This window comes from Meriones unguiculatus, chromosome 1, assembly GCF_030254825.1.
Source record: "Meriones unguiculatus strain TT.TT164.6M chromosome 1, Bangor_MerUng_6.1, whole genome shotgun sequence".
In the NCBI taxonomy this organism is placed as follows: Eukaryota; Metazoa; Chordata; class Mammalia; order Rodentia; family Muridae; genus Meriones; species Meriones unguiculatus.
The window spans coordinates 119,179,410-119,195,433 of NC_083349.1; the positions used below are offsets into that span (position 1 = coordinate 119,179,410).

The window sequence follows — 16,024 nt, forward strand, 5'->3', positions numbered from 1 at the left end:
AAAAAAAAGCAGGCTGAGTACGCCACAAGGAACAGGCCAGTAAGCAGCAACCCCCCCCCAAAGCCTCTGTATCAGCTCCTGCCCCATTTGAGTTCCTGCCCTCACTGCTTTTGGTGATGAACTGTTATATGGAACTGTAAATGAAATAAACTCCTTCCCCCTAAGTTGCCTTTGGTCAACACAAAAGTAAAAACCTAACTAAGACAGACAGGCATTGAGGACCTCCTGCATGTCTTGGTGGGATGTCTAGCAAAAGGTGCAAAGAGGAAGAGGAGGAAAGAGACATGAAAACAGGATTCTTCCTGATAGGAAACCATGTCTAGAATGTTCCAAGAATAGAAAGGAGAGCTGAGGGGGTCAAATCTTATTGAAGGGCCAAAAGTTCTTTATGACCTAACATGTGTAATTTGTATTAGTCATTTAAATGTGAACATCTTCATTTGAGCTTTTATCAGATTGTTCCATGGCAATGGTGTTATGGCTAGTAAATATTGTCCTGAATTCACCAGTTCTCAGGCACAGTCATATGTTTAAATAAATATTTTCTGTGGTGTATGTGGTGCTTTAAACACCCCATAGCATTTTCATTATGTGTCTTCTGTTTCATTGAATGTTACATAAGGGGTGTTGTCTACACAAACAGGATGAGTCTTTGGTCTGTGAATATATTACAAATTATCAGGCAATCGAGGATCATGCAAGGCTGTTCCTGGCATATCATTATACCTGAGAGCGGTGTGATTATGCAGATGCACAGCAATTACAAAGCAGGAAATCGTTACCTCCTGGCATCATTACTTGTGAGTGGCAAGGCACTTAATATTGATTTACCAAGTGTTGTTTGGGACTCTGTTTCTTGCTTAGAAGGCAGCACTTTGCCTGACTACTTAATCAAACACACTAACTGCTTATTAGAAATCAGCCTTGTAAATACTATCAAGGTTGCCCAACATTTTTTTTTTCAATGCAGTTTATTCAGGAACTTTGAACAATCCTCGGACCCTGGAGAAAGCCAGCCCACAGCTTAAATAGCCTCTGGGTAGCCAACCCCAGCGTGCCACATGGGCAATGCAGATAGGTCCACATACATGGAAGCAAGCCAGATCCTCGGCCTTAGCCAAATGTGGAGGTGTTCGTGACAGAGAGCACTCACCATCGGGAAGGTGGAAGGCGGAAACCAGCTCCATCTTTAAGGCATAGCATTCCGCAGCTCTCTACAGTTCCCCCTTTTTGTTTTAGATGCATCAGGCAAGAGTAGAGGTCTGATCTCTGATATTAGAAATAAATTGGGACTTTGTACTGATGTTCATTTAGGTGTCATCCACCCAAAGAGCGTCAGACCCGTCCGATACCTTTTTCTCAGAGGCGGGACCTGGGGCATCAACCCCATGCAATCAGACATGCTCTTCTCTGGGTCGAAAGCGGCTGACCCTGAGTGCAGTGCTTAGCCTCGCATCCTGAGCGTATCATTTTAGCTTTTTATGGTATCCAACCATGCTTGGGGAGAATGTCCTGCTTCAATGGCTGTAAAGGCCTGAATGATCATGGCTGCATCACACTGTTGTGAGACTCTAATCTTGCATATATACCACAGGCAAACCAAGGAGACCAACACCAGAAGGCCTGCTAACGCTCCTATGCCCGCCCATTCCTTCAGATGATTCATGGCTGCAGCAATCCATGTTGATAATCCTGTGGCTAGTCCTGCGTCCACTCTGGTAGAATTTACTGTGACAATGGCCACTCTCAGCTGCTCCATCGTAGTATCGAATTATCCAGTCCAATTACCTAAAATATAGCTTGACAATTGTTTAGACAGATTTGCAGCACAGGAAAAATTCTCATGTTGTATGCTAGTGACACAAAGTCCAGCATACTTTCATTGACAGCCAGGTTGAGCAATTTGCCATAGGGTATCTTTTATTAGTTAAGCCAGTGCCACTGGAAAGTTAACCAGTAGAATAACAGGAATGCTTTTCTTTGCTTTAGGGTATAGTCTTAGTGTTCCTTAAAAATGTCTCCTTGGTCCACCCATGCAGTTAATTTCTCCCCTGGTCCCTTTCCTTCCTCTGGCTGATTTTGACCTACCACACCACCTTGGCAGACTGGAGCAGGTAGGGCAGCATTAGTGAGCAGATGTCGTCCCTCACATCCAGATGGCTGGACCAGTCCCTGTGCATGTAATGATATCTGTGTGTGCTTGAACTAGATGATCCTCTTCTCTGGAGCTTGTTTTCCTCGACTCTAAGCAAAGAATAGTACAACATAAGTGACCAAGCGTTAAAAGCCTAACTTGCTCTGTGCGGTGTATGACTACTCCCTGACGTGTGCCACTTATTTCCATTTGCTGACCCTCCTAACCATCCACACTTGAACTGTGGTCTCCTTACACCTCCCTTCTCTCCCTTTTTTTCCTGTTCCTACTAGTTTTAAACAACAACAACAAAAATTTATTTTGCCTGTTGGCCGGTTATCTAGAGTCAGCCCTATCCGGCGGACGTTGGTTCTCTCAGCCCCTTGATTCTACGGTGGCACCCTCACATTCCTAGCTGATTTGTGACTCATTGCAGATTTAGTAATGCCTTTACCTTGGGGCTTCTCTAGGTCAGGTTAGTGGGCCTTGTAGATGAGGGCAACTACCTTTGAATGTATGCACTAGTAATGAGGGTCTTACTTTTCAAGATCCAGAGCTACTGCCCACAGCCACCTACAGCCCAGCCTTCAGCTTGTGTCTTAATCCACCAGAGCCACTGTTTTCTCAGTGTGTGTGTGTGGGGGGGGGGCTGTCACTGTGTTTACCTGTAGAGTTTTGAATGTGAGGCCTGAATAGACTGGTGGTTCTTTGTTTACTATTGTCATTCTTATCATTGTTTCTATTAATTCTTATTTTTTTATCCACAAGTTTTAGACCATGGATCATTTTAAATAATGGAGATTGCTTCTAGCTGATGAATTAGAACTGTATTTATTCATTAATATCTGTGATTTTGTGTATGCTGATAAGGAGGCCTCTCTCTCCCCTGGCTCCCCATCATAAACATACAAAATGTCAAGTGTAGTGAATAAAGAAAAAACTGTGCAGTTATGAAGGCTCTCTTGCATGTGAAAAGAAAAACCCACCTTTGAAGAGGGATAAAAGAAGAACATTTATTCTAACTCAAAGCGACTATGGGGCGAGGTGAGCTCTTGACTCTTTTTTTTTTTTTTTTTTCTTTTAGCTAAAGGAAGCCATTTGGCAGAGCATGGTGAGCCAAGGAGGGCTAGGTAGAGTTTGAAATAGATGTTTATGTGTCAGACTGGAAACACCCTCCTTCCCTCCCTTCTTATTAAGGGCACTGTACTTTACTGTCAGTCTCTGTGATGAGGATGGCGCAGGTGCTTTCTCTTGGCTGCTATGTAGCACAAAACTGTCTTCTACTTCCTGGTGAGTTAGGTACTGTCCCTTTTGTACACAGGGGAAAGACCCCTGTTCCTAAGGACTTTGAGCAACTGCACTGTTTTTTAGTCAGTTTCGTATCTGAGAAGTGTCCTGCCATCTCATGTAGAGAGTTGTGCAAGAGCAGGCTGTACCTGTGGAGCTGAATAAACAAACTATAATGAAGTCAGTTGCTTGTTCTGAATGAAACAACAGACACAGAATTTATGCCTGAGGGTTGCACTTGCTCAAGCAGTAGGCTTCGTGCCCACCTTGCCACGTTGTAGCAATACTGAATTCTCACCTGCTCTTCCAGCCTCACTCTAGAAAGCCCCTGGTAGAGAAGAGGAGTTGGCGCTAGCATGGCTAGTAGATGGAGAAGGAACACCTCAGCTCATACTAGTTAGTCTCCTAAAATTTAAAACAACTTAGTTTACTACATTGGTATGCCAGAGCATTGAAGGCTCTGGCTAAGATGCTCAATCCCTATTCAGAAAGGCCAAGAGGATGGACATCAGAGGAAGGAGAAAACAGGGAACAGGACAGGAGCCTGCCACAGAGGGCCTCTGAAAGGCTCTACCCTGCAGGGTATTGAGGCAGATGTTAAGACTCATAGCCAAACTTTGGGCAGAGTATAGGGAATCTTATGAAAGAAGTGGGAGATAATAAGACCTGGAGAGGACAGGAGCTCCACAAGGACAGCGACAGATCCTAAAAGTCTGGGCACAGGGGTCTTCTCTGAGACTGATACTCCAGCCAAGGACCGCTCATAGAGATGGCCTGGAACCCCTGCACAAAGGTAGCCTATGGCAGTTCAGTATCCAAGTGGCCTCCATAATAATGGGGGACAGAGACTGTCTCTGACATGAACTGATTGGCCTGTTCTTTGATCACCCGCCTCCCCAAGGGGGGAGCAGCCTTACCAGGCCACAGAAGAAGACAATGCAGCCACTCCTGATGAGACCTGATAGACTAAGATCAGAGGGAAGGGGAAGAGGACCTCCCTTTTCAGTGGACTGGGAGAGGGACACAGGTGGGGAAAGGGAGGGTAGGATTGGGAGGGGAAAAGGGAGGTACAGGGGGGATACAAAGTGAATAAACTGTAATTAATAAAAATAAAAAAGAAAATCAAAACAAATAGAAGTGTTGAACCACCACCATGCTGTGTCCAAGTAGACTGTTGTATGTATGTACTCTGAACACAGATCTTACAAAGTGGCTAAAGTGAGTTGACCAGAGCTATGATTTGCATTGTACATAAAAATAAATCTATGAGGCTTAAGAGAAAGGAAAAACTAATTTCTATCATTGCCAAAATGAAGCTGGAATTCTTATTTGTGTGTGTGTGTGTGTGTGTGTGTTGTGACTCTTTACAGTTTAAATCCTTGACAATTTTGCATTTGTGAATCATACATTGTATTCTGTTCACCCCTGTTTCCCTTTCTCCTGCCCCATTCTTGCTGCCCCTCTTCCTAACCTGTACCTGTCCTGCTTCCATACCTTTTGTACTTTTGCATGTTTTGTGTAGGTAGCCACTACTGCTTTTTTTTTTCACAATAGCAATGGCCAGGTCATATCCAGCAGTGAGGAATTCAGTCTTTCCACCACCTTTTACAGTCTTTTCTAGGTCTTGAAGGGGTGATACAGATGTTTCACTTAGGGCTGTGCATTCACATGGTGTGACTCTTAAGGTTCCTTTTTTCACACAAAGCCAAAAAGTTTCTGACCCTGAAATATATAGAAACAAAACAGTTCATTTGGGACAGGTAAGCCCATGTGTAACTCCTAGTCTGAGATGTTCTTCTGGCTTTGCCTCATGCAAGCCTAGCCAAGCCCCAGAGACTTCCCTTGTTTAAGGTGTTTCTGATAAAATTCTTTTAACCCTCCGAGTACATTTTCTTCCATGTAAAGTGACTTATGCAAATTTTTTAAATGCCATGAAATCACTCTTAAAGTCAATGTGGATATCAGTTAGTGACAAGAGAATAGTGATGATAAAGGACTGTTTAATAGATGATGCCAGTTACTGCATCTGTGCTATGGTATTTTTGGCAATACTGTTAAAGATACACATACTATGAAGTTGTATAAACCTGCGAAAATTGACCTTTCATGGTCAAAAGCTTGAGAGACAGGCTTATCCTTGGGAAGGAGACAAAACTTACTTCCTCAAGATTAGCACTGTATTTACATAATAAAACATTTAATAAAGTAACCCACTGAATTTCATTGTTACAAGAAATAGACTCTCAAATACTCAGTATCAATTCTTTTACCAACTGCCTACCTTGGTAATGTAGAAACGTTAAAGTCAACTTACACATGTCTTGCCTGGGCATTGTGCTAGATTCCTTAGTTTGACCCTCTTCTCAGGTGTGGCTGTCATACAGAGGGTGAATATGTCATTTCACTGTTGCCAATGCTGAAGGCACCATCCTCTGGAGTCACTCAATGGGATTCATGAATCTTCCTACTTTGGAGATTAGTCTCTGTGGGAAACGCCCAGTCACTATGTCTCAGCTGTGCCTAACAAAATTTTCAGATGGGCACATTGCTTTATCTCTGGAAGGCCTGACTTGGGACCAGCTCCTACCTCTTGACAGGTAGCTTAGTCTTGTTTGAATTTTGGTTTCTTTCAGAAATTAGGAACATGATCTTCTGCAGAGAGTAGTTATCAAGGCCAAGTGATGTCATAGAGCCAAAGTGCTACTGTATTGCCTGTAGGTTTCATGTCCACCCAATCTCTATATCTTATGTGTGTCCCCTCTGTCATCCCCCAGCAGCCTGCTTTTGTCCCCCTCATTCTCATTCTTCCTTCCTAGTCTCTTGTTTCTGTTCCTTTTAGATAGATAATGGAATTATATTATCACTCAGTCTCAGATTGAATAAAGAAAAATGTAAATAAATTTGGGTGTTTGTTTTTTTTTTTTTAACTAATAAAAGTTCCTTTAGTACATGCTGTTTTAGATCACTTTTGGGTTATTGACAACTTGAAGGCATTGCAGAACACCATAATAATAGAATTAGTCATAATAATTTACTCCTTGCACATTAAGTACAACCAATGCTTTCCATTAGTTAGTCTTGAAAGTTAAATGGGCAATACATAGAATATAAGCTGTTTCATAGCTGCCCCTTAGTTCAAGAAAGACACACTTAAACCACTTTGAAGGTAATTTTTAGTTACATGAGAAAGGTCTACAATGGTTTCACAGTATTTTGCTGGCTTCCTTGAGTCAGATTCTTTGGAATATTTTTCTCAGCAAAGATTTCATTTCTTGTTCTAAAGAGAAAAAGTTTGTTTCAATGGAACCTATTAAAATGGGCTATTGATTACTGGCATCTATGGAAGCTCTTAGCACATTGTAATTTACTGAAGAGAAGTATTGGGTCTCTATTGTGTGTCAGTAAAGGTTTCCAGAATCTGTCTTGACAAGATAATTAGCTGAAATTGTACATGAGACAACCCGAATTGTCAACACAGAATGTAAGTGAGTGGACTGGATTTTGAATTAAGTCAAAGAGAAGGTAAGTAAACTGTTATGGAGTCACTGTTCATTTGTGGATGGCTTTACTCTGAACACTGTTTTTTGAGGTGTCTGGCATGAGATGTAACACAGGGACTGTCAGGATATTGCTGCTAGAAGGGAGAAATGTTAACGATGGACTCCTGTCTATGAAACAGTTGTTACTGTGGATGCTTGGCCTTCTTGACACCGCAGTCACTCTGTGAGGTAGTGAGCAAACAATCTGAGGCTAGAACTGGATGGCCGTTTCTCATCTTTGTGTTGACAATTACCCAGCTGTAAATTACTAGTATATCTAGTGTAGGAGTCAACAAAGTCCTCTACCTTTCCTCTGCACCCCTTTCATCCACACACCCATCAGAGGGGATCATCTTAGTAGGGTTACAAGTTTACTGTTTTCTTCCTAACCACAGCATTCTCATTTTTTTATTTTTCAAATTATGAAGAACCGTGAGACATTTGCTGTCACTTTCCTATATGACTATGTACAGTTTCCCCCAAGCATTTTCTCTGCTTCTTCAGGAGTCCTGGAAACAGCATTTATATTAGTATGCTCAGCTGCCCAAAGGTCCTTCACAATTGGGGAATAGAGTCTCTCCCTATCCAGGGCTCTGGGATTGTACAAGACCTGAGGCTTCTGTCTAGGGAAAAACAAAAGATCAAATAAAGGCTTCTTCTCTTTCCAGTTAAGTAAAACTTAGACAAGCCAATCTGGCAAACAAAATACCATGAACTTTTTTTTTTTTTTTTCTGTACCAGTATACTGCAGTTTTTATTACTGTTGCTCTGTAGTACAGCTTGAGATCAGGGATGGCAATAACTCCAGATGATCTGTTTTTGTAAAGGATTGTTTTTTTTTTCTTTCCAATTCTTTTATTCTTTTTAAAATTTTTAATTATACTTTATTTACTTTGTATCCCCTCTCTAGTTCCCTCCCTCTTCCCCTCCCAGTCCCTCCCTTCCATGGCAGTTCAGTGTCCAAGTGGCTTCCATAGTAATGGGAACATGGACTGCTTCTGACATGAACTGATTGACCTGCTCTTTGATCACCTCCCCCTGAGGGGGGAGCAGCCTTACCAGGCCACAGAGGAAGACAATGCAGCCACTCCTGATGAGATCTGATAGGCTAAGATCAGAAGGAAGAAAAAGAAACCCTCCCCTACCATGAAACCTTTTTTTTCCCTTAGCATATTAGCTTTAAATAATCTCCTTTAAAGTTTATATTAGAATTTGAGTTAGTATGAAAAAAATACTTAAATTAGTATGGAATTAAACATTATGATGTACCTTTTGTTCAGTAAGCAGTCCTATCGATAGCATTGAAAGCATAATTATTTCTTTCCTGTTCTAATCCTAATTAAACATGATATAAAGTTGATGTTTATTGAATATTACTTCAACACACTCGGATGTAACATATGCCTAAGTGGTGGGGTTTTATCCTTCCCCTTGCTATTTGTGTTTTTATTCAAAATTTGCATTTTTATTTACTTGTGTATTTTGTGTATACTCTTGCACATGTGTGGGGGGGATCATGAATGATTTAGAATAAATGTCTGATCTTGTTGTATGGCCTAACTGGCAAGAATGGGCAGTTCTGGAGCGATAGGAAGGCCTGTTTCTTAGGGCTGCTGTGGTTCTACTTGTGGTAACACAGTAAGAGGGTGGATAGCTAATTAGAAGAGACTTATTAGAGGTATCCTCTCTGGGCCAGGAAGGTGGCTCAGTGGGAAAAAGCACTCTTTATAAGCCAGATGGTCTGAATTGCATCCCAGGACCATGGGAAGGAAAGAACTGACTCACAACAGTTGTCCTCTGGCCTCCACATGCTCACTGTGTCATGCTTATGTGTAGACCCCATTGATCCATATCTCTCTTTCTCTCTCACCAATAAATGAGCCTTCTCTTCTGGGCTTTAAGGATTATGTTTATGAAAAGAACAATATCATAATGTAGGCTGTTTGGTTCTTGATTTCAGTTTGTCGACAGGGGAAATTGAAAAGAGAGCCCAAGCCCTTCATCTCTTTGACACTCTGAAGACGGATCCTGAGTCCTTTCATAAACATATGGTCAAGTATATCTACCCCACCATCGAGGGCCTTGATCACGAAAGGCTGCTGTATTATTTCACTCTTCTGGAAAGCTGTGGCTGTGTGGGCTTTGAGACAGCTGCTATTAAACCAGAAATCCACATCCGCCTGCTGAAGAAGTTTAAAGTCATTGCATCAGGTAGGACACTCATGTTTCTGCTGGCCAACCTTTCTTCTAAATGAAATCTAGGGATTAATTTTCTGCATACAGCGAGCTATGCTCCTGTTTTGTCATTGACTTTGTGAAATCACTGATTTGTGAAGGTGATTGACTCTAGGTAGTACCTTCCAACTCCTTTACCCTGTATTGGGAGAATTCAGCATCAGGAAAAGACAGAAATCTGAAATTCCTCATTGACTTCAGGTTGATCTGCTGTGGACAGCCTTCTTTTGTCATACTCTGTATTATAGAGTGACATGATTGGGGTTTTCTTAGGTAGTTGGGCAAAATTTCATTTCAGTAGAACTTACTTGAAATAGTCATACAGCTTTTGGGACAAGGAGAGTTAGCTCAGCAGCTAAGAGCACTTGCTGCTCTTGTGGAAGTTCTAGTAAGGTTCCAAACACCCCTCTTAGGCAGCTCCCAAGTCCCTGCACTCCAGTCCAGGAGAGCGGACACCTTCTTCTGGCCTCCATGGGTGCCTGCACACATGGTGTACAGACGTAGATGCAGGCACTCACATGTATACCTAAAATAAATAAAACCTTAGAAAATATTTATACATTTATGTATGACCTTAAATGTAGATATATGTAATATTCACAGGATATGTAAAAGAAGAACATTTGCATCTTAATGAACTTTAACAATGTTTAGAGAGGTGTTCTTGTGCTTATAACTAGGAAATTCAATGTGTTAAGAACCCTCAAATCTTTCTGTCGTGCCTCAGACTTTATGTAGCACTTTGGTCTGTGTTCACCTTCTTTTCATGGCAACTGTAAGGGTGTCCTTTAGGTCATTAGATGTTCTGGCAGGTGCCTTCAAGTAGCTGGTGACAAATGAGCAATTTGGTGACTGTACTGATAAAAGACAGTGTAGGAGCATGAGTTACAGAGGCGAGGAGACAGTGACTCGTTGAGGGTATAGGGAGGGACACCGAGGGCTGTTAAGTTGAGTGACTTAGAATTACACAGTGCAGGCTAGAGCTAAAACTCAGAGTTTCTGGTCTTCTCATGGAAGCCCAAGGCTCTCAGTATAAATTGCTACCTTTTCCTTAGCCACTCAGAGGGCTTGTGTGTGGTGAGGTGCCTGTGTGTTTCCTCTGCAGTCAGCCACTTCCTTCCTCTCTCTTCTTCCCAATAGGTCTTGATTATAAGAAGCTGACAGACAAAAGCGAGGATGCACTGGGAGCCCTGGAGCCTGTGCTCACTAGTCAGAATATCTTATCTATTTCCAAACTTGCTCCCAGAATCCCAGAGAAGGATGGGCGGATGCTTTCCCCCAGTTCTCTGTACACTGTGTGGTTGCAGAAGTTGTTCTGGACTGGGGATCCTCACCTCATCCAGCAAGCTCCAGAGTCCTCCCCAGAGTGGCTTCATGCCTATGACGTCTCCCTCAAGTACTTTGACCGCCTTTGTCCAGATGACCTCATCACTGTTGTGGATGCACTTACATTCTCTCCAAAAGCTGTGTCCAAGGTAACTGAAAAAGCAGCTCAATGTAGATTGACAGTACTTTGACAAAATGAGAATTGTGCTTACATTCTATAGATTTGTTTGTTTGTTTTTGGAAACAGGGTTCCCTGTTTAGCCTTGACTGTTCTGGACTCTCTTTGTAGAACAAAAATAACTTTCTCCTATTACATATAAAGCAGTAATAAAAACCAGAGATACAAGCTCTAATATAAGCATCATTTTGACCTGTCAGAGTTCTCATGGGTATACCTTAGTAAATACATTATCCTTTTTTCTTTCCATTGTGAAGTATATGGAAGAACATTGTCTATCCTTGATGTAATTTACTCAGACCCCAGCGTGAAACCTTTTCTGACCCTGGTCGAACCCTTAGGATTTTTTACATGACTGTGACTCAAAGTAGGGCATGGCGATAGGATGTCTCCGGGAGTGCATGCCATAGTTCCCAGTGTCTCTGTTTAGATCTGAGGCCTTTGACCTCATTCTAAGACCTGCTCTCCACACCACATCAATAGGTACTTGAAGTCAGAGTAAGTGATAGGGTCCTCTCTCCTTTTTGCCTTCTGACCCAGATAATCCTGCTCAGCAGATGCTTCATGCTCAGTGCTTGGGCCCAGGGCATTGTGTCTCTTAGAATAGCTCTTAGCCTCTGCCTTTGGAATTACTGTTTTCTTCCAAGAAAACAAGTGCATGCAGTACCTTACCCGAAGTGATTTGCTGCAGTTAATATTACACTGCTATTACAGGATAATTGCAAAGTCTTGCAAAGCATTCATTTCGAGTTTGGCACAGGTGAATTCTAAGTTTTAGTTACTCACTAGACTCCAAGTTGTAGGTAACCAAGAACCTTTTCAATTTTGATTAAGATAATGCATCTAATTTAAATGATAATTTGATTTTTAGTTTTATAGCCACTGCTTTAAAATGGAGATAGTTGCTTTTTTTTGTTTGTTTGTTTAGAAAAGAAATAAAGATTTTGTCGGGGTGGGGGGGTTGTTGAGATAGGGTTTTCTGTGTAGCCCTGGCTGTTCTGGAACTGGATTTGTAAAATATGCTGGTCTTGAAGTCACAGAGATCCGCCTGCCTCTGTCTTCCAAGTTCTGGGATTAAAGGTGTGAGCCACCACACCATGCCCAGCAAGGATGATTTTAAAGGAACGCTAGCAAGAAGTATTTAAGAAAAACCTAAGTTCGAGCTCATATGAACCTAGTGAGTCACTTATCAGTTGTGAGAATCCATTAGACTTTGCCTCTTCCAGAGGAGGCTAAGGCGAACAACCTTTGAGGAATGTTACCTGATTTTAGTAAAGTTGGTAATAAGGTGCCACAATTTAGAGCTGAAGGAAGCCATATGTGCCCTTTCTTGGCCATTATACTTTACTAGCTTTAGGACTTTTAGTGGACTAGGTCCAGGAACCAAGGAGCACTGGGCTGCAGAGAACAGCCCTAAGCAGTTTGTCATGGGTCATGGCCACAGCAAGGCTGAGCTCAAATGGGAGAGGTGGGGAATATGTAATGTGTGGGAAGGAACCAATCCACCCAAGAGTCTGAAATTGGGGGAAAAAAAAAAAAAAAAAAGGTTCCTGAGCTGGAAACTGAGCACTACTGAAGGAGTAGACAAAGGCTAAGCAAGAAGGCAGAAGAACCGCTTTCCAATGCCTGTCCTTAAGCTGCAGGGGGTTATAAATAGTTTCTGTGCATCCAGGAATGGTCCAGTGTGTGTACTAAGTGGGAGCATGTTTGTGGAGGTCATACCAGGCAGGCAGTGCTGGAACTTCTTCAGCTGTGATTTATTCATGTAGAAACTTGAGTTACATCTAGACTTCACTTGGAGTTTTAGCCTCAATATTATACCATATGTTCATCATCTAAATCAGCCTTAATCTTAAGCATTCAATATGTCTGTGAACCATTTGAAAGCGTGTGGCACAGTTGTGTATGTGTGCGCGTGTGTATGTAATTTTATGAGTCAGTGAAGATTCAGCCAATTAGTATGTTGTTGCTTTACCTCAGGTTGTGTAATCCAGGCACAGCATTTCTTTTTCATAGACTGTTCTACGAGTAAGTTTTCTAGTGCACCAGGAGAATTATGAAAGTAAAATAATTACCTTTTAAATTCTGTTTTAAAATTTTAAAGTTTCCCCCATTTAGTAATTGTTTAACTTTTCATTTCATTGTTAGAGCAGAAATATATTAAATTTATATAAAAATGCATTTTTGAAGCCAGTTAGCACCAAGAGAGAGACAGAGAGAAACATAGAGACAGAGAGGAGGAAAGAGGAGAGAGAGAATTATGGACACAAGTCTCTCAAGTCCCCTGTGTTAGAGGATACATTTGGAAGAGGGAATACAACTGGATTTGTTCAAATTTTCAAAACACCAGATGTTCCCACAGCTTGTACATGATGCTGAAATGTAAAGTGAGTGTATGTTATTCATACACAGTGTGCAGTTTTCAGGAGTATGCCCACATTTAATTCAGAAACAAAATATTAGAAAGAATGCGTAAGCTTTTTCTAACGTGCCTAGAAAACCTGTCAGCAATTGTTTTGATACTAAAATTCAGACAGGAATTTCCCAAAGTCTGCATCATATGCTGAATCCACAGTGAGCATGCCAGTGATGGCCTTCTGTGCTTGTACCAACAGTTGTTTAATTAACGTTTGCATTAGCAGAATTCTCAGATGTTCTGGGGAAAATGTTTACCAAATGGCATTGTCATACTGAGAGGCTAAACTTTCCTGACATTTGGGGTGATGGATACGCTGAAGGGAAAAGGATAAAAAATGTGCAACTGCTGCAACCTAATTTGCTAGGTTAGTTAGAATGGCTTCTACCTTGTTAATTTCAGCTATTGGAAAGACACCCCCCCAGGTACAGCCAGAAAGTGAGGGTGGGTGACGCCCTCCCCAGGAGATGTGAGAAACCAAACCATCAGCAGCAACTAAGGTTATCTCAAAAGCCTAACTTGGTAAGCCAAAGAGCTTATTAGGATTCCTTACAGAAGTGTGGGTGAGCAGGCACTTACAGGAGTCAGGGTAAAGGGTCATTAATGGGTGAGAGAGTCACTTAGAAGAGCAGGAACAACTCAAATGTGACTGCATCACCAAAACACCCCAGCCTGGGCCACAGCCGGACAGCAGGAGCATGGAGCTCAGTGCCTCACAGGCTGGACAGGGATGCTCCACGCAGCTTAGTCTCCCCAGCTTCTGAATTTAGCCTCTTGTTCTGAGTACAGTACATAAAGGAAAGGCAGCCTTACACATAAGTAAGGTTGGAAAGGGGATGTTGCAGTAGCCGCTACTGTGGGGTGTACTCAAGCTCGAAGCATTCTAAATATTAGCTCCAGTGAGGAATCTAAAAACCATTTAATTGCATTAGGCATTTGGAAATATTGGTACACTGGAGCATTCAGATCATTCAAATGGTGAGACATTGCATTGTTCAATGTCAAAAAGTTACATGCATTAGTATGAGTACCAGTCTTTCAGCAGATAAATCTTGATTTTTTTTTTCTCAGATGCTGCCAGACTAAGAGTGGGAAATGCAAATTTCCTTTAAAAAAATTAAACTTTATCATTGAAAACAAGCATTGCTTTCAATATTGCACCATTTCCTTGAAGAGGCAGTCTCTTTCATTTTAAAGAAAATATCTACAAGATACTCAGGTCTGAATAGATCTGTAATTTTGTTCACAAAGCTCAGGCTCTGTCAGCTCACAGTTCATATGACTGCCCAGATTCTCTGTCCTGATCACACTGTATACATAAGAAAGTACACAAAATTGTACATCTTCATACAGAATATTAACATGAGCACAGTAATTGTCGTTTAATGAAGTTAACTGTTTCTATTCTGTCATCAAGACTATTCTTATGTGGAATGTCAGTATAGGATTTAGTGACTTTTAGTTTAGTTTACTTGGTGTTAAGTCCTCACAACTTCACCCAGGATTTCATTTTCATTTAAAGTACAAATATTAACACATTGGAAATGGGTAAACAATACTTTACTGTCATTATCAGAACAATATTTATTTTTAGAGCTCTTTGAAATAATGTTAGGATTCTTTATAGTTTATATATCACACTTTGAAATGATTTTGGGACTCCTGATAGATTATGGAGCTTACTAAAGCTTATCCTCTTTTTTAAAATTTTTCTTTTATCGCAAATAGTTTTTTTCATACTATATATTCGGATTATGATTGTACCTCCCCCAACTCCTCTGAGATTCCTCCGTCTCCCTCACTTTTTATTTTTTTATTTTTAATTTTTATTAATTACAGTTTATTCACTTTGTATACCCCCTTTAGCTCCCTCTCTCCTCCCCTCCCAACTCCATCTTCCCTCCCCCTTCTCCACCCATGTCCCTCCCCAAGTCCACTGATATGGGAGGTCCTCCTCCCCTTCCCTCTGTACACCTAAAGAAACTAATCAAGAAGGAGGACTCTGGCTGAGATGCTCAATCCCCATTCAGAAAGGCAAAGAGGATGGACATCAGAAGAGGGAGAAAACAGGTTATTTAGAGGGTCTCTGAAAGGCTATACCTTGCAGGGTATCAGAGCAGATGCTGAGGCTCATAGCCAAACTTTGGGCAGAATGCAGGGAATGTTATGAAAGAAGGTGGGCGGGGGGGGTGTAATAAGACCTGGAAAGGACAAGAGCTCCACAAGGAGAGCAACAGAACCAAAAAATCTGGGCACAGGGGTGTTTTCTGAGACTGATGCTCCAACCAAGAATCATGGAGATAACCTAGAACCCTTGCACAGATGTAGCTCATGGCAGTTCAGTGTCCAAGTGGGTTCCATAGTAATGGGAAGAGGGACTGTCTCTGACAGGAACTGATTGACCTGCTCTTTGATCACCTCCCCCTGAGGGGGGAGCAGCCTTACCAGGCCACAGAGGATGACAAGGTTATCCTCTTTAACAAGTGAAAATGTCACAGTTTTGTTTTGATATTTACATGAAACAGTTTCAAATGTCTAAGATTTGTTTATGATTTTTATACATATGTGTGTAGCCACATGTATTTATGTAAACCACACGCGTGCAGAAGCATAAATGCATCATAGTTTAGTCAAGATGTTAGCATTGTTATTTATAGACCTGGAGAGGAGAATGTGGCAAACTTCTCACGTCAACCCTCTTCATCCTGAACTAGTTGATCTTCACCCAGACACGCCAGTCACACAGGCTGGCCTGTTGCTCACACATGCTGGTGGGAAGGGATGCATCCTTTCTGCTCACAGTCTCCAGAGAAGCAAATCCTAGTTAGAGCTTTCTAGTACATCTATTGTGTGATACACATGGAGATGGAAATGCAACCGAAATAAGGTTGTCCTCTGTATTGTCTTCC

At 41.6% G+C, this 16,024-nt stretch overlaps 1 protein-coding gene across 5 annotated transcripts in view; it reads left to right on the forward strand.

The window, feature by feature from the left end:
- Nbas (NBAS subunit of NRZ tethering complex) overlaps positions 1-16,024 on the forward strand; it is a 307,505-nt gene that overhangs the window by 213,243 nt on the left and 78,238 nt on the right. For all 5 annotated transcript variants that reach the window (XM_060366017.1, XM_060366025.1, XM_060365995.1 and 2 more), the window contains 2 exons: positions 8,921-9,171; positions 10,336-10,670. In XM_060366017.1, the coding sequence (XP_060222000.1) occupies positions 8,921-9,171; positions 10,336-10,670 (586 nt within the window). The remainder of the gene's footprint in view (positions 1-8,920; positions 9,172-10,335; positions 10,671-16,024) is intronic.